This window comes from Haliotis asinina, chromosome 8 (assembly GCF_037392515.1).
Source record: "Haliotis asinina isolate JCU_RB_2024 chromosome 8, JCU_Hal_asi_v2, whole genome shotgun sequence".
Classification (NCBI taxonomy): domain Eukaryota; kingdom Metazoa; phylum Mollusca; class Gastropoda; order Lepetellida; family Haliotidae; genus Haliotis; species Haliotis asinina.
The window spans coordinates 65889157-65909281 of NC_090287.1; the positions used below are offsets into that span (position 1 = coordinate 65889157).

Consider the following 20125-nt stretch of genomic DNA (forward strand, 5'->3'; position numbering starts at 1 on the left):
GTAATGGCTTCGTGTCATCTTCCAACACTTGTGTAGAGGCTTAAAATGTGGTATAGTACACTTACTGAGTCAATTTCCCGTGTAAATATTATTCAAACAATCAAAAGCTTTCAAATAATATAAACGTATACCTTAGAGAGGGGAGGTGAAACTCCTCGAAAAACCGCTGAACGTATGTCTCGCTTTGTCACGTGACCAGTGGAGACAGTATGGCGGCAGCTTAGTATTTAAGATTGAGCTCGGTTCATTTTCAACAGCTGATTACATTCGCTGAGTGTTGTGACAACTCGGAACCTACACGTAGAAGGTAAGTCACCTGTTCTGTTACTTCAGTTCTAGTCACATATTTGTAATTAGTGTCAGTATAAGAAAATATGTTTGTAGTAAAGTTTCAAGTCGGCATCTTGTAACTCTCTGGCTTCAGTTATCGGTACACAGCGAAGATAGACTGAGTTTCGTCAATAAAAGCTTCTTTCACACATTCCTTTATGTTTTAGCAGGGAAATATACCTTTAGTTGAGAGGTGTCTGCAAGCAATAGTGATAGTTTTGTGACTTAAAAACATGTTGGGGTTTAATTGGGGGGTGTGAAAAATGTGGCAGATCGCCGATCTGATCTGATGCGCCATTGAAATACTACACGCCGTTGTTTGAAGTGTGTCTAGATATTGCTCAACACCGTCTTTCACATACACCTTTAATTTTTATGAGGGGAATTTACCATCAGGCGAAAGGTGTTTGCAGGTAATAGTGATAGTTTCATAATCTAAAATAAATTGTTAGGACGTACTTGAGGTGTGTGAAACATGTGCCATCTCACCGATCTGATCCGATCCGCCATTGAAATATTCCACGGCGTTGTTTGAGTGCTTTTGTTTCAGCTTCAAAAACTTCATTCACATACACCTTTAATTTCCATTAGGGGACCATACCATCTAGTGAAAGGTGTTTGGAAGTAATAGTGCTAATTTTATAATTTAAAAAAATCGGTAGGGTGTTTTTGAGGTGTTGAAAAATGTGCCATCTCGCGGTTCTGTTCTGATCCGCCATTGAAATAGTATAACTTTGAGTGTTTCTAGTTACTGCTCCCAAACCTCTTTCACATGCACCTTAAATATCTATGAGGGGAATATACTATGACCCGAAAGGTGTTTGCAGGTAATATTTATAATTTGATAATCTAAACATATTGTTAGGATGTATTTGAGGTGTGTGATACACGTGTCATCTCGCTGATCTGTTCTGATCCGCCATTGAAATACTACACAGCATTTTTTGAGTGTTTCTAGTTATTGCTCAAAAAACTTCTTTCACACACACCTTTAATTTCTGTTAGGGAAACGTTCCATCTGGTGAGAGGTGTTTGGAAGTAATAGTGATGATTTTATGAATTAAAAAAATAATTGGAAGGGTGTATACATTCACAAGTATTTCATGTGTGTGAAAAATATGACATATCGTTGATCTGATCTGATCACTCATTACTACAAGCCAATGTTTGAATGTGTTTAGTCGTCCTAAAATTCATTTCTTTCAAATACACCTCTAAGTATTGAGGTGAATATTCTATCTGGTGAAAGTGTGAGGTATGACATATCTGATCTGCTCTAATCTGCCATGGATGCCTTTGATGCTTGAATGTTTTAGTTCTGAAACTATTGTTGATATTTGACAAAACTGCAAAGGACGTTTTAACGCTTTGTGATAGTTTTAAACTTTCTGTTTTTTTAGGTGGGAGTGACTGTGTCAGTTGACATTCTGTCAGTATCCATGCAATTGCGCACATGCAGGAAGACATCTGGTCATCTTCATTAACTGCCCTCTTAAAAAAAATAATTTCGACTTTGCCACGACCGTCCATTTGTCCATTATAGACTGAGTGTCTGTAAGAATGAGACTGACTGAATCTACAACTCATTAACATGTGCTTAACTTTCCAAACTGTATTCCTGAAGGAAAAAGAAATAAAAATGTGTTCCTCCCTTGTCACATTTTTTCTATCAAAAATTAAAGATCAAAGTCTTACTCGTCACTTTTGGAAAGAATGTGCCTGAGAAACATATTTTTATGCAGCCTAAGCATTCCACACAAACAGATAACCACTGAAACATAATGAGACATTTTAATTGTGTAACAGATCATTTCAAATACATATAATAACAGTGTTTGCAGTTCTTTAGTTTGCCATTTGGCCATCAGGGCTTGCTGCCACTTGCAGTCTTTAAAGTCTGCATAGCCATTTTGTTGAAATCAAACCAATAAAAACAAAATAGTCTTCATTGTGGAGAGTTTCACAGTCCCTACAAAATCCATTAGTGAAGTGTATGGAGCACAGAGAAGTTTACATTAGTTACAGACTGCTGACATTCCTATGCGGCACTGAATATATAATACTATGAAGTGAAACTGGAAGTTATCCTAACATGAAGGATCAGGGATAATTCCTGAACATTAATACAAATTATGGGCAATATGCTAGTTGAAAAGAAATGAGATCTAATTGACAGAAGACCACAAGGGCCTGCAGATAACTGAAACTGTTGGCCTGATACATTAACAACCGACGCTGGGCCTCTGGGCTGGCGATCGTTTCGAACGCTGTATCAAAATTGTCACATAAATAGAGAGTCTTTGAACAAGGCAATGTGTAAACACATTCTCAAGTCCTCTCATTAATCCACACATGCATCATTCGGCGACAGGAAGTGTAACCAGCTTGTTGTGACAACATTCAGGGGAGCCTACTCCAATTTACCGAGTATTACTCCGGGAGATGCCGATAGTTTCCGACAATAAACTGGTTGAAATACTGTTAAGCGCAGCCGATTTGCGCTGAGAACAAACCAAGTCGACGTGTGCAGTGGAGCATGACGAGGCACACGTTAATTAGTACAAATGGTAAGGAAAGCAAGCGAGTGACCAATCCCTGTTATAGAGTATCCCTGCTCCCAGTAATTATCCGATCTTCACATTTCAAAACATACTGCAAATAACGCTTTGAATCTCGATTTTGTACAGTTTGAAAAATGACGACATTTACGAAGAAGCCTATTTTGAAAGGCACTTTTAAGCACTTTAGCCTGGTCTGAGATAATAGTGGATGGTATCAAGAAACAGGGAATTTTCCACAGAATTCAAAACTGTGAAGTATTTATATATGCGTGGTATATTTAGAATGTTATTGGACTTCAAAGTGAGGGATGTAGAGGAGGGACATAAATATCCCCGTGGCATCCAGGGGGTTAACCACGTTAACTGAAATCACTTCTCCCTGAAGATACACGATTGAAACATGTAGATCTGTGTTGTGTTATTTCGGAAACTACTTCTTATACACATATTACTTATATATAGTGCTATCAACCCCATATCTCTATATGCAATAAAGTGCTGTCAACCGAATATCTCTGTATGCAAGGAAATGTTACAACTTATGTAGTGCCACAACTGGGTATATCCACATAAAATTATACTGGTGTGCTGTAACTGGATATATCCACATATACTGGTGTGCCACAACTGGGTATATCCACATATACTGGTACGCTACAACAGAGTATATCTACATTTACTGGAATGCTATAGCGGGGTATATCCTGATACATACCCGGCATATAAGTGATGTGTAAGTTTGAATATTTTTACCTATAAAATGAGTGCACAAGTTGGGTTGGGAACTGCTGCCTTCAATGTACAGATAACAGAATATAAAGCGGTTCATTAACACTTTATGGCTTTTCCATGTTGTCTTTAATGAGAAAATATCATTAATGCTATGTCATCTCACAAATAAAAGTTCAATAAATACAAAATGAAAGTAAAATTACAGTCTTCACTACTCCCTGTGAATTATTGCTGACAATGTCCTGCATCATTTCCTAGTTGCTGGTGACGTCATGCAGCATCCATCACATTACATTTCAAAACAATTTCATTGCTTTATTTGTCTTCTATTAACCATGACAAATGCATGCTGGAACTACGATTTCACTTCACCAGCGCCTAGACACTGAAGGTGAGCCCACTGCACAAAGGTATATACACTGACTCTCCTCTCTCCCTTGTACCTCAACGGACACAGCAGATAACTCACTCACATGCATCAGGAGGACTCAATCTACCTTAAAAACAGTCCTTCCCACACCTAACACAGGTGATATCATTCTTACTAACAGCCCTTCCAACACTTAACACAGGTGATACCATTCTAACAGCCCTCCCCACACCCACACACGTGACATCATTCTAACAGGCCTTCCTGCCCCTCACACAGATGACAACACAAGTGATATCTTTCTTTCTAACAGTCCTTCCCATCCTCAACACATGTAATATCATTCTAACAGCCCTTCCCACCCTCACACAGATGACAGCCTTCACTCTTCCTAACAGCCCTTCCTACACCTAAAATAGGGGATATCATTTTAAAAGCCCTTCCCAGTACTCACACAGGTGATATCATTCCTCCCAACAAAGCCTCTCTCTCTCTCTCACGCACACTTGCACACAGATGAAACCATCCATCCTACCTAACCTGTTCTTCCTCCCCTACTCTCCTGACACAAGTGAATTCATTCATTCATTCATTCATCCCCATCACACACATTAGATCACTGGTCGGGACCATCGCACCTCCAACAGTCGGCTCCTGACAAGCAGCATCAACATGGACGGAGAGTGGTGGCTAACAGGACAGCACGCATTGCTCTCGAGAAGCCAGCTGCCCTCATTATGCAAATGTATTACCATAGCGGTCACTTCCCCATCGGCACATGCAGGTGACACAGGGGCACTTTCACGTTCACCCGTACAGAAACTTGTCACTACCTTTCCCGTACAGAAGGCAATCACTACCTCAACCGTACAGAAAGCAATCACTATCTCCCCCACACAGAAGGCAATCACTAGCCAGCCTGTACAGAAGGCAATCACTACCTCCCCCAACACAGAAGGTAATCACTACCTCGTTTGTACAGAAGGCAGTCACGTTGGATGGCAGTCTAACAGATCACATTCACAGTCCATGAGAAGGTAACAAAAGTTGCTGCCGAATGTAGTCAAGGTGTGGTGTGCTTTCTCCCCAGTCGACCAAAGATCCCGGACCTCACAACAGTCGGGGTGGAGGAAATCTTCTCGGCTGGCTTCATTGGTGTGTCCTCTCCTGTCTTGGGGCCAAGGCGAGACTTGATACCTGGAACATGCAGGAATAGAGGTGTTTTCATGCGCCTCCTCACTGGTTTCAAGGTAAATTACATATGAAATATGTAAACTAAACATGTTCCGCTGACCAATGATCCAGGAAGGATTAGTAGTAAGCATTGTATTGCTCTAGGCCTGCTTTTTGACCACCGTGCCAAGCCCACACAGGAATGACGTCAAACAGTGCTCCTACATCATGCTATCAAAGTCGTGACATCAGCTTTATCAACATTACAGCAGTACTTCTGTTCAATTTGTAATAAGTAATGTGGCAAAATGTGAAAGAATTCTGCTAGATTTAATTCATGTTCAAAATATCCTAATGCAACATGATATCGTTGATGACTACATACAGTCTAGGATGTTTGGTGTATTGCTTCGGATGGGGGACAGATTGGCTTGGATCTGTCCTTGTTCTTATTTATCCAGTGTCATAGAGACCCACCAGTGGGCATCCACACCATGATTGTATTGTTTAACACCGCACCAGGCTGTACATCAGTGTGTTGTAAATGTCCCTATCATATACTCATCAATAAAAGTAATCAACTAATCCACTACCATATCAGCCCTCCACTACTGTACATGCTCTCCACTACCATATCCCCCTCCACTACCATATCAGCTCTCCACTACCATATTCCCTCCACTACCATATCAGCTCTCCACTACCATATTCCCCTCCACTACCATATCAGCTCTCCACTACCATATTCCCCTCCACTACCATATCACCTCTCCACTACCATATCCCCCTCCACTACCATATCCCCCCTCAACTACCATATCCCACCTCAACTACCATATCAGCCCTCCACTACCATATCAGCCCTCCACTACCATATCCCCCTCCACTACCATATCAGCTCTCCACTACCATAACCCCCTCCACTACCATATCTACTCCACTAGCATATCAGCTTTCCACTACCATATGACCCTCCACTACCATATCCCCTCCACTACCATGTCAGCTCTCCACTACCATATCCCCTTCCACTACCATATCCCCCTCCTCTACCATATCCCTCTCCACTACCATATCCGCCCTCCACTACCATATCAGCTCACCAATATCATATCAGCCCTCCACTACAATGACAGCATTCAGGGCCTGATTTGACTGTCACAAAGAAAACTGCCATATAATAACCAGGACTGGACAATTCAGTGATTGATACTGTGAACAATGATTCCTGCTGTTGGGGTGACTATAGTATCCATCGTGTCACCAGCTTGGTCAGTTTGACAGGATCAGCCAGATCAAACTACAGTTGTTGAACAAACCTGATGTTACTGATGTGTGGGGGAAAATGAGTATGAATACCTCACTGATATTTACTACACCAACACCACAGTCTGCAGACTCTCACGCACCTTGGGACGTTATTCCACTGCTACTGGTCACTTTGGCTTTTTGAGGGCCAAGTCGCACTGTCACTGATGGGGTTACCGCTGAGCTGGTCGATGATGACGCTGTTGTACTGCTTGCTGTTTCTGTTTGTACCTTCTTCCCCAGTCGCTGTTTAATGGACAGATTTTCTGCTACAGAATCTCGTGACAGAATCCCTGCTGTTGATGCTGATGCTGGTGATGTTGTCGTCACTTCTGATGTCTGGATTGCTGAGGAAAAAGATGATGAAAATGTTTAGCTACAACATCAATGGAATTATCTATTTATCAGGAAATAAACATGAAATAAAAATACTGATCTTCTTGAGCATCCTGCCACATGACTTTGTGACACACGAGTCAATGTAACTGAAGGAACCTTGCTAACCCATCCCTGGAATACTCACTGATCTTCTTCCGGACAGCCAGTTTCCGGGCAGCTGCTGCCAGGGATGCTGCCTTCTTAGACTGCGATGTGACCTTGGCCTTCTTAGGAGGGGACTTGAGCACTCCAGCATATTCCAGTGCTGAGGTATCAACTTCATCACTATCATCCTCGTCTTCTCCTAATACTGAGGTTGAAGATGCTGGTCTCTTCACAGTTGATTTATCTCCCAGACGATTAAAAACAGAACCCTGTAGATCATCAGAACAATATTTTCATGAGAGTGTGGAACATCAACATTTCAGCCTGGAGCATTAGTGAAAACTGAGAACTAATGGAGGGCCTTGCTTAAATTCACTGAAATAGAATTGTCACGGACTAGAAATTGTAATACTAATACATGTGTATATGAGCTAAAACCTATCACAACACATCAACATAAGAGTTAAAGGTCACATGCAACCAAAACATCAAACATAATTAAACCACAATTATCACTTATTCATGACATATAATATACATTGCTGCTTGTAAAAATTCAATTAAACAAAATTATAAGCGTGCAATCACGATTCACAAGTGCAATATTTTGTACTTGTTGTCCATAAAGAATGTATATACAAATGTTGGGTTTTGTAAATACATGTTCTCTGAATTTGCGTTCAATCCAATCAAAAATCATCTCTGTAGAGATGGTGAACTACTGCATGGCTGGAAACTGTCATTTGTCCATGTACAAAGCAGGACTTGAAATTGACAAGAGTTTGCACCAGTTTCCGTCAGATCCAGTCATCCGAGAAAAATGGATGTAGTTTGTTTGCAACCCAAAGACCTAAAAACATGTCATGTGTACAAGTATCACATCTCCCTAATTGCATAATCAGAGACAGGTCATGGATGCATGAGTCATAAATCAATTTATTTTGTTTATGGCGTATAGACTGATATGTGTTAGTTCAAACTGCATGAGGTAACTGATTGAAGTTGTGTTTTGCATATTGTCTTTAGCAGACAGGCAGGCAGATATATAGGTGTCAATAAACAAGATATTGAGCTTTTTCTGTGACAGAGGCTGCTTTCCACAATCAACAAGTTTTTTTACGTAACAAGTAGATTATTTACGTGTTTGTGTACACAATCAAGATTAGACTACTGCTCATGACCTCATACTCTGGGCATGCATACTGTTTCAAGCTCCACGAACCTATTCACTGTGCATGCGTTATGGGCGCAGTGCAGCACAGCTGTTGAAACCACTTTTTAACCCAGAGCTGGGGGAAATTTAGTGAATTGTTTGAACTCCAATTTCTCAGGCTTTTTTTTTCATCACGTTTTATTTCAACTATATAGGTTGAATTGGCATTTTTGATGTTTGTTTCGGTAAGTGCATACTGAAAGGTATCAGAATCTGCAAAGTTGCGTTTTATGTTGCATGTGACCTTTAAGGATCAAATTATTATATGAATGCATAGATATAAACATTACCATTGAAGGACATGCTGTTAATAAGTTTAACACTAAATAGGGGTGGTGAGGTACTAAACTCACAGATGGTGAGGCACTCCTGAGAACAACATTGCCCAGTCCTGTCACTGTGACTTGCTGGGGTGAGTCCACTCCAAGCCGCTCAAACACTGACGATCTCTTCGACAAGGAATCTGTACATAGTTGAAATTAGATACAGAACACGGTCACTTTTGTCGCAGCGACAGCAAATTGTTAACGTTATTTAGAAACTGATGACACTAATTATTGTAAAACACTATTTCCAACATGAAACACACACACATCAGGCCTGTGCACTGTAACTGGTTAATCGGTATTTACCTGTTCAGACATGAAAAAAATACGTTACTGCGATACGCTGATTGAAATCCTGTCTTTTGACATGCATTTGGAAAACTTTGTAACACTTGGAGGTCTTCAGATATTTCCGCTTTTCCCACAGACAATCGAGTGGCGATAATGATGATGTTTGTGGGATTTGTGTGGTGGTGGTGATGATGAATGTTGTTGATGATAATGATTTTGTTTATGGTGTGGTGATGAAGATGTTGTTGATGATGATGATTTTGGTAATGGTGTGGTGATGATGAATGTTGATGATGATGATGACTTTGGTAATGGTGTGGTGATGATGAATGTTGTTGATGATGACTTTGGTAATGGTGGGGTGATGATGAATGTTGTTGATGATGATGATTTTGGTAATGGTGGGGTGATGATGAATGTTGTTGATGATGATGATTTTGGTAATGGTGTGGTGATGATGAATGTTGTTGATGAGGATGATTTTGGTAATGGTGTGGTGATGATGAATGTTGTTCATGATGATGATTTTGGTAATGGTGTGGTGATGATGAATGTTGATGATGATGATTTTGGTAATGGTGGGGTGATGATGAATGTTGTTGATGATGACTTTGGTAATGGTGGGGTGATGATGAATGTTGTTGATGATGATGATTTTGGTAATGGTGTGGTGATGATGAATGTTGTTGATGATGATGATTTTGGTAATGGTGTGGTGATGATGAATGTTGTTGATGATGATGATTTTGGTAATGGTGTGGTGATGATGAATGTTGATGATGATGATTTTGGTAATGGTGTGGTGATGATGAATGTTGATGATGATGACTTTGGTAATGGTGTGGTGATGATGAATGTTGATGATGATGATTTTGGTAATGGTGTGGTGATGATGAATGTTGTTGATGAGGATGATTTTGGTAATGGTGTAGTGATGATGAATGTTGTTCATGATGATGATTTTGGTAATGGTGTAGTGATGATGAATGTTGTCGATGATGATTTTGGTAATGGTGTGGTGATGATGAATGTTGTTGATGATGATGATTTTGGTAATGGTGTGGTGATGATGAATGTTGATGATGATGATGACTTTGGTAATGGTGGGGTGATGATGAATGTTGTTGATGATGATGATTTTGGTAATGGTGGGGTGATGATGAATGTTGTTGATGATGATGATTTTGGTAATGGTGTGGTGATGATGAATGTTGTTGATGATGATGATTTTGGTAATGGTGTGGTGATGATGAATGTTGTTCATGATGATGATTTTGGTAATGGTGTGGTGATGATGAATGTTGATGATGATGATTTTGGTAATGGTGGGGTGATGATGAATGTTGTTGATGATGACTTTGGTAATGGTGGGGTGATGATGAATGTTGTTGATGATGATGATTTTGGTAATGGTGTGGTGATGATGAATGTTGTTGATGATGATGATTTTGGTAATGGTGTGGTGATGATGAATGTTGTTGATGATGATGATTTTGGTAATGGTGTGGTGATGATGAATGTTGATGATGATGATTTTGGTAATGGTGTGGTGATGATGAATGTTGATGATGATGACTTTGGTAATGGTGTGGTGATGATGAATGTTGATGATGATGATTTTGGTAATGGTGTGGTGATGATGAATGTTGTTGATGAGGATGATTTTGGTAATGGTGTAGTGATGATGAATGTTGTTCATGATGATGATTTTGGTAATGGTGTAGTGATGATGAATGTTGTCGATGATGATTTTGGTAATGGTGTGGTGATGATGAATGTTGTTGATGATGATGATTTTGGTAATGGTGTGGTGATGATGAATGTTGATGATGATGATTTTGGTAATGGTGTGGTGATGATGAATGTTGATGATGATGATTTTGGTAATGGTGGGGTGATGATGAATGTTGTTGATGATGACTTTGGTAATGGTGGGGTGATGATGAATGTTGTTGATGATGATGATTTTGGTAATGGTGTGGTGATGATGAATGTTGATGATGATGATTTTGGTAATGGTGTGGTGATGATGAATGTTGATGATGATGATTTTGGTAATGGTGGGGTGATGATGAATGTTGATGATGATGACTTTGGTAATGGTGTGGTGATGATGAATGTTGTTCATGATGATGATTTTGGTAATGGTGTGGTGATGATGAATGTTGATGATGATGATTTTGGTAATGGTGTGGTGATGATGAATGTTGTTCATGATGATGATTTTGGTAATGGTGTGGTGATGATGAATGTTGATGATGATGACTTTGGTAATGGTGTGGTGATGATGAATGTTGATGATGATGATTTTGGTAATGGTGTGGTGATGATGAATGTTGATGATGATGATTTTGGTAATGGTGGGGTGATGATGAATGTTGTTGATGATGACTTTGGTAATGGTGGGGTGATGATGAATGTTGTTGATGATGATGATTTTGGTAATGGTGTGGTGATGATGAATGTTGATGATGATGATTTTGGTAATGGTGTGGTGATGATGAATGTTGATGATGATGATTTTGGTAATGGTGTGGTGATGATGAATGTTGATGATGATGACTTTGGTAATGGTGTGGTGATGATGAATGTTGTTCATGATGATGATTTTGGTAATGGTGTGGTGATGATGAATGTTGATGATGATGATTTTGGTAATGGTGTGGTGATGATGAATGTTGTTCATGATGATGATTTTGGTAATGGTGTGGTGATGATGAATGTTGATGATGATGACTTTGGTAATGGTGTGGTGATGATGAATGTTGATGATGATGATTTTGGTAATGGTGTGGTGATGATGAATGTTGTTGATGATGATGATTTTGGTAATGGTGTGGTGATGATGAATGTTGTTGATGATGATTTTGGTAATGGTGTGGTGATGATGAATGTTGTTGATAATTTTGGTAATGGTGTGGTGATGATGAATGTTGTTGATGATGATTTTGGTAATGGTGTGGTGATGATGAATGTTGATGATGATTTTGGTAATGGTGTGGTGATGATGAATGTTGTTGATAATTTTGGTAATGGTGTGGTGAGGAAGATGTTGATTATAGGAATGGTTAGGATGGTGAGACTTATCCTGGTGCATGTTACATTTATGTGGATTGTTAATTTCTGTTTGAAGTTGTGTTCAAGTGTTTTGTAATGCTTTGGATGTGAATGTTTTCATTGTTTACTCATTAATGACCAGTGATGTCTGATATGTCTTGACCAGGTAAAACTGCTGTTTAAAATCTCAGGTGTTTCTTGACGGTGGAGAAACTTGTTCAAACCAGTAACCACTGTGTTGATGTGAAATTGTTCTTTCCTTTGTTTAATAGGAGCTAAATATTATTTAAATTTCTCATGATTTAATGTAATTTTCTGAATAAAACTGATATTTTATACTTATCCTGACTCTTGCTTAATTGCTTATCTCCTCTTCCTGGCGAAGGTAGTGGAACACCTGAAATCCCTTGAAGTTCCCTTTTAAAAGAAACGGACATAACTTTGAGGAACTGTTAGTTGCTGAGCAACGACAAGAGGCCCAAACTGATGAATGCCAGACATGTCCTCCATGGCTGTTTCTCATAGATAATGGTTGGCTAACACTGTGTTTGACTTCCAAAAGCAGCCCTCCATTATAGTTGATAGCGAGCAATTCCTATGTAGTGTTAGTGTAGAGGCCAAAGCTCTGACTTCGTGTGGGTTGATGTTCCAATCCTGCTGCTTTATAGGCTCTCAATATAACAGCTCTGATCTAAAGTGAGATAGTGTTGTGAGATAGTTCCGTAGGTGTCTCAGTGGATATAGAGATAAACAGGCACTTGAAACGTTGCCTTCTAGACTTGGTATGTGCAATGTATATCTTCAATGCTCTGACTGGACATAATGATAAATCTTGAGTATCATGAGGTTTCAGGATTGAAGATAATGCCAGTATGTGGAACTGTCTGTCCAGTTGACCTGGCAGTTGATTTTCTGCAATAAAATCCCATCGTAGACCCGACTGAGCTGTCTGCTGATGATTTGCATCAAAGCTCGTGCAGTTGGAAGTCTAGAGCATGAATTTGTGACATGCGTGCACCTGTAGCTAAGGCAAGTTAAAAACAGTGTCTTCTGAATTAACAGTTCAAATGAGGTCCAATCAAGCAGTTTGTACACATCACTTGTGAGATGTTGAAGTACAATGTTTAGATCCCATGCTGTTGATCTTCCAAATTGAAGGAGTGTAGGAAGGCAAATAGCTAAGGTACTTCAGTCAGTTTGGTTTCCATTTCCATGGTGATGACTGAGCTGAGAGCTGCCAAGTATGTAGATATGTAGAACCTTTCAGACCTCTGGAATGTCGTAAGTGACATAAATATTCTACTATCTGCAAATATGTTGCCTTCAGCTGCCTCAGTAGTCATGAGGTCCAAGTATTGAAGACAAGGCCAGAACTGTCTGTCCAGTTGACCTGGCATATGTTGATTTTGTTGATGACTCTTGGTAGCAGCACTGGAGGGGGAAACGTGAATGCATTTAGTCCTTCCCACGAGATGCCGATAGCATGGTGACACAAACTTTGCTGTCTGTTAGTTGAACCTTGCTGCAAATTAGTCTATTTGCAGTGATCCTAACCTCCAGCTGATTACTTGAAATGTCTCTCGATGCAGCATATACTCTGTTGGTGATACACAAAGAGGGCGAGATACGGCGTCTGCCATATGCATGATGTTGCAGGCTCCTGGTATGTGAAATCCTTTTATTTGGAGATTCAGACTGTCGACCATGTCGAAGAGTAGAAATGTCAGGTGTAATAGAGATGGAGGTCTCATTGACCCTTGTTTACATAAAAGGCTACTGTTGAGATGACCAATCAGATTATAGACGGGATGTCACCTGTGTGGCAGATAACTGATCATCGTGAAATCTTGTTCAAACGATGATACCCTTGCTAGCATTTAGGCTTGTCCGTAACCATGCTGTTTGGTGAGCATGTGTCCAGATGAGTAAAGCACGCGAAAAAACTTCTGCCACTTGAAGCTGATATAGACAAATTGTCTTCCAGGTAGATGTGTCGGAATTTTTCCACCGAAGATAATACTGTCATCTCTTGTGATCGGAGGTGTTGTTTGCAGTGGTATGTTGCAGTCATCTCGAAGAATCTTCGTGAAATATTAATTGTTGAGAATTCCCCATCTGTTGCGGTCGAGCTGAAGACATTCACCCATTGGAGATGGTTGTATGGGAATGGCTGAGGGTGGAAAACTCCAGTCGTTCCAACCCTGATCTTCAATGTTTACCTCCTGGACGCTCCGGTATTAAACTTCTTATCTCTCGGTCTCTGGACTCTAGAGAACTTGGACTTGTTAGTGTAACGCTGACTTGTCTGCTTGAGCACTGCTGTCAAGGTGTTGATGGATTTGATCATCATGACTTCTCTTAGTCTTGGGCAATCATCCTTGCTACCTCTTCAATCTTGCAGAGGGTGTAGGAACATTCACTCTTCCTTGCTCACAGGACTGCTAAACTTCAGATTAAAGTCTAAATCGAGCCCGTCCAAATGTCGTCTATCTTGTAAGATCATTGCGGGGACTGCTGATGGACCGGGGACCGTCTACATCTAGTGCTCTGATGGAGGGCTCCACATGGTGAAGAGGGAAGCGACAAGCGTTGAAAGGTGCGACACATTCGATGGATGCCGATGATCCTTCTTATGTGAGTCCAGGTCTGAAGGGGACAAGGAGTGCTGACGGCGCCTTCGACAAGCTGGGGAGACTGATGAAGATCTTCTTCATTGACGAGAAGACCTGTGAGCGCACTCACCAACATGAGTGCACTCGTCCGTGCTGGCTCACTCGTCTGTGCAGGTGCACTCACGCGGGCACACTTGCCAGTGCGGGTGCACTCACTCGACGTAGGTGCATTTTTGGAACCGCTGTGATGACTCAGGCTGCCGACAAAGTCTCTGTTGTCTGACAACCCAGAGCGGTGACGATGCAGTCATGGTCGATGTAGGAGCAGCAGTCAACGTAGTTGAAGATTGTAGTCTTCGTTCTTCTTCAACATGATATTATCAAGCTCATGTTGGATGCAGGCATCTGCGTCGAACAGCTGCGTTTAGTGCAGTGACGGCTACCTTGTAGAGATGTCTGTCGTGATGTCCGAGGCTGCTGACGAAGTCTACATTGTCTGACGATCCAGAGTGGTGACAATGTAGTCATGGCCGATCTAGGAACAGTTGTCAACGTAGTTCAACACTGCAGTCTTTGTTCTTCTTCAACATGACCTGCATCAATGGTGGCTCATCGTAGGTATGTCGTTCCTGTAGAGGGACGATCTTGTCTCCACAAGACTTCTGCGTCGAAGAATGTTGATTCTGCGACGACTCTGTTGCAGATGACTTTGTCTTATAGACTTCTTAGGCTGTGACAGCCCCTTCCCGATGAAGTACTCTTCTGTGGTCTGGGGGACAACTCACTGGACACAAGGTATAACCCCGGGGACACGCCTGACTGATAACTGGAACAAAATTCAGCAGTTAATGAAAAAAAGCAGTTACCCGAAGCTAAGTCACCCGTTTAGACATGTCTAATGAAAGTCGACATTCAATGTCCCTCGCATGCCTGTGAAAAGAACAAATTTATACAATAAATTCTTAAACAGATACATTTCTGTAAAATTCACAGCAAATAGAGGAAGAACATAAGGGCTTACATGCCAAAAAAACTGAAAACACGTCAACTGCTGACAGCCGTAATTTACACTGTAACCACGATTTCATCAACGGAGACTAAGTCTCGGTTGACGCAATACGTGCTATATCAACCAACAATAATCACGAATATACAAACTGCGATACATATACATAAACTAAATACTGCATATGACATAAATATAGTTAAAATACCAAAATAATTGAAAAACTTATCGCCGTAGACTCCAGGTAACTCCAGCCTCACTTGTTGGGCGATAAGGAGAGTGTGAAGATCATGGCAGGTTACATGACCGGTTGCACGGGAAAGGGGAGGCTATACATGGGTGAGTGTATTTTACATCCGCTTCTTTTAGAAGGGAACTTCAAAGGATTTCAGGTGTTCCACTACCTTCACCATGGAAGAGGAGATCAGCAATAAGCATGAGTCAGTATAAGGAAAAATATGAAAATTCTCTGCAAAACCCACCCCTAGCACACATAAAACTATTATTTCAGTACATACACTGGATTTCTATTCAAAGAAGGTTTGGCTGACCTGACACTTCTGGTTTGGGAGTTGGTAGCTGTTTCATGGGTGCAGCCTCAGGGTCCTTGCCCAAGTAGTGTCCCACCATTCTGCTGGCAGCTGAAACAAACATACAGACGCTGGGGGTCAGCTATCCTAGCACACAGACACTGGGGGTCAGGTATCAGGTACCCTAACACACAGACACTGGGGGTCAGGCATCAGGCACCAAAACACAGAGACACTGGTGGTCAGATATCAGGTACCCTAACATACAGACACTGGGGGTCAGATATCAGGTACCCTAGCACACACACACTGGGGGTCAGGCATCGGGAACCCTAACACACAGACATTGGGGTCAGATATCAGGTACCCTAGCACACAGACACTGGAGGTCAGGTATCAGGTATTCTAATACACAGACACTGGGTGTCAGATATCAGGTACACCAGAAACACAACCACACTGACACAAGGAATCAAGTACCCTATCACATACTAACACTCATATCAGGAACTTCACCAATACCAAATACAACATAGTTTTTTTCAAATCTAAATGCCAATATATCCTTCAGTGTTTTCTTTACTGATTAAATGTAAATAGTACTGTTTTGAAGTCATTTTGCCATCTGTTACCATGGTTACCTGTAGATCTGCGAGGTTGAGATGGACTGTTGTTGGAAGTACTATTAGTAACAGCTGGACTTGCATTCTTCAGGACTTTATCACGGGCATCCTACAAAAAAACAACTGACAATGTTCATGAAAATCAGTGATTGCACTTTGCTCCTCCCTGAGAAACTGAGCTGGGGTTCAAAATGGTTTTGAAAAGTGACTTGCCACAGGGCAAATGACTCAAGAAAGTAACTTGTCCTGACTAATTTTCTACTTGCCCAGATTTTATGACACAATGTTTGATGTTAATGTTTGCTGGACTTTTTATCAAAGAAAGATAAATTTCAAAAAACAATATCTCTAAATTACTATTATTGCGAAATGTAATAGCTACATTATGAGCAGATATGAAATGAAATCCAAGTTTACTTAAATCAAGATCAAGATGGTTTATCATACATCAGGTCTGTGGTCCACACACACATATTATATGACAGGCAAAGTATGTACATTGCAGGCAGTGGAAAGCATCAGAGCATTGGAAATTAGTTGACACGAGAAATCAGACTCTTCCGACAGCTAATCTGTTAAAAACAGAGTTAATTTTACATGAACAGATTCGTCTTTTGATGACAGAATTTTCATGAGTGTTTCCCTTGTGGAGTGGACCAGATATGTCTGTGGAATGTAGTCATCTCTTAAATCAGCATAACCGTCACATAAAAATAACAGATGATATTCATCTTCAATATCAGCCATACAGACAGGGCAAAACCATAGATGATTGGCCAGTGACTGTTACTACCAGTACTGATCATCATACCTGTAAAGCCAAGTCTAAATCTAATACATTTGTAACTATATTTCGAGGTTCTTGTTATTACGGTTGATAAATATGTCTAAGGGTTTGATCTATGTTTTAAAGCAGTATTTTATGTAACAAAGGTGAGAGTTTATACAAAGTGGGTATCTTCCATCTTCTCCATATACCATATCATTTGGTGTTGCATAAGTTGCAATGTTAACATTAAGGAACTTCCTACATACCAACAGATGCTTTGTTTCAATTGGTTCAAAAGTCTGGAAACCGCATATTTCTAACCCATACAGCATTGGTTATAATTGTGCATTGATAAGTTTAAAAACATCTTGGTGTTATTGGCACGACTGGATATAGTGCTGAAAGTAAACACACCAGAGCCTTTTCTGCTTTTGCTGATAATGCAACAGTAGTTTTACCCATATTAAATGTATAATTTAAAAGTATTCAAAGATATTTGTATTCAGGAACTAATTGCACTGAAATGCTGTTGTATAACACCATTCATATAAGCGACTTGTCCACCTCATCTAAATGCAATAACATTTGATTAACAAGATTAACATGTTTTAAAAAAATAGGAAAATCAAACCTGGGTCTTTGGCATGATGAGCTAAGACTTCAACCGCACCCGCACTGTTAAAGACTTTTTCACAGTTGACAATAAAATACTGAAAGAGTTAAATTTGTGTTTCATACTTTCTCTGGGGGCAATGGCTCTACCTGGGTGTGGACAGCCTTGGCATGTTTGAGGATAGCGATGACATCTCCAAGGCGACTGATGCCCATGTCTAGCAGATATTCCTTGGACAAGTCAAGAAGCATGTCCCTCTGAATGCGATTATCATTGAATGCAACCGCATAGTTTGCAGAGTCTCCTGGAGGTACACCAGCATCAGTGAAAAACTTGATCCAGAAGGAAGTGCTATTTTCTGCAAGAGAGAAAATACACACCATCAGAAATGTGTATGATATTAATTTATATATGGCTAAACAAAAGAGACTTTCATCACACTGCAGCAGACATCAATCAATACAGCCATGAAACAAGTTACTTTCCAGACTTGTCTGATTGATTGATGTTGTGGTGACATCACACTGGGGAAATATTTACAATCATGCTCCCCTGCAAAACCAGAAAGAAAACATGTTGAAACTCGTTATTGTGAAATACATCTGTGTAATATATTAAACAGTGGTTTCTCACCATTTACCTTTTTGTCAGTCTGTTTGTGAATATTGACTATGCAACCTGTCAAGAACATAAAATCATAAAAACCTTCTCTTGCAAATAAGTTGCATAATTTTCTCAGAATTTTAGGCCCACCAGTGGAATTATTGATTCATTAACTACTATTTTTATTACCTGGACTCCTGACAACTTATAATAGACTCGCATAATGAAATATTTGAATGGCATTTAGAAGTGGAATGGATAAGAAAAGCTACATGGAAGTCAACTTCTTTATTGTAAATAATACCTTTGGGAGTGTATGCTTGCTCCTTCATCAGAGGAATCAACAAGCTAACATCCATACATCTTGCTTTTCTCACAAAATGAAGTTTATCTTTTGCTGGACTATTTTCTGTCAAGAACGTAAGATGGGATACAGACGTTCAACTCACAAACTGAAGTTGTTCGCCGGATGGTACTGCATGAAAATATGATACTGATGTGTCAAACTCTAGATGGTGTTGATCCATGACAACAATCTTAATCTAGGCAATGGGATATTTAGAAATCATGTTAACATGATACAAATTAAATATGCTCCGATAAAATCAACCCGCATCTGGGAATAATCAAGGTGTATATGGGAGAGGGAAAAGCAGACAGGATTAAAGATTAGGTATATTTGTTTCCTGATTATCGCCTTTCATGTTCAACTTACCGACCATAAAGGGGGGTTTTAGATTTTTATTACCGATAGCAACAACATATGTTTAAAGTTTGTCTGGTCGAGCATATGGGGTTAAAATACAACACATTCCCAAAATATAATGTTTATCCTACAAGTTCAAACTAACGTGTCAAAATCAATACACAGCATACCAGTTGACGAAGACATGGACGACGCCATCTTTCCTGAATGTTGGTATTTACCTCTCGTTGGAGATGCGATGGTGTTCTCACCGAGGTCCCCAAACGAACAAGGGTTGCACTTCAAATTGGAAGACCTATTGAGCATCGGCATCCTGTAGAAGGAGAGGTCTGTTGTGTTTCACCTAAAATAAATTAAGCATGTCTGGCGTTCTAAACTGATGATAAGTGTTTTTCGTTAACAACCGGCACACTGTAGATCGGAGACAAACATGGCTCCCAGCTGGATCGTTACGGCAACAGGGACTCCTGCTGCGTTGCATGTACACCATAGGCGATCAATGGATATAACGCCGATCCTCCAACACCAACAAAATTGTATTCGTTTATTTGAAATACACTTGATCTGAAAAATCATGGCATTCATTACGAGTTGTTTCCGCCACGACATGGCTTTTGTGCATGGTTCAGCCTACGAAAACAGCGTCTCACGGTCAATCCATTGTGACGAATAAGCTTGCAAACATAAAATAAAATATCTATCTTATGCCAAGAAATTATGTTCAGAAGCAATATTTTCCTTCCCACCTCTTTAGTAATGCGAAAATCTATGATTAAGCAAGAAGAAATAAAGACTTTGAAGGGCATTTAGAAGTGAAAT

General features: G+C 40.2%; 1 protein-coding gene across 1 annotated transcript; it reads right to left on the bottom strand.

The window, feature by feature from the left end:
- Nucleotides 1-3714: 3714 nt before the first annotated feature.
- Nucleotides 3715-19543, bottom strand: LOC137293909 (uncharacterized protein C19orf47-like). Its single transcript, XM_067824722.1, has 8 exons — nucleotides 19477-19543; nucleotides 18147-18355; nucleotides 16634-16724; nucleotides 16014-16103; nucleotides 8524-8633; nucleotides 6998-7226; nucleotides 6576-6821; nucleotides 3715-5190 (listed from the first exon to the last, which is right to left on the bottom strand). The coding sequence occupies exons 1-8, from the start codon at nucleotides 19502-19504 to the stop codon at nucleotides 5057-5059; spliced, it is 1137 nt and encodes a 378-aa protein (XP_067680823.1). The 5' UTR covers nucleotides 19505-19543; the 3' UTR covers nucleotides 3715-5056.
- Between the last annotated feature and the right edge of the window lie 582 nt (nucleotides 19544-20125).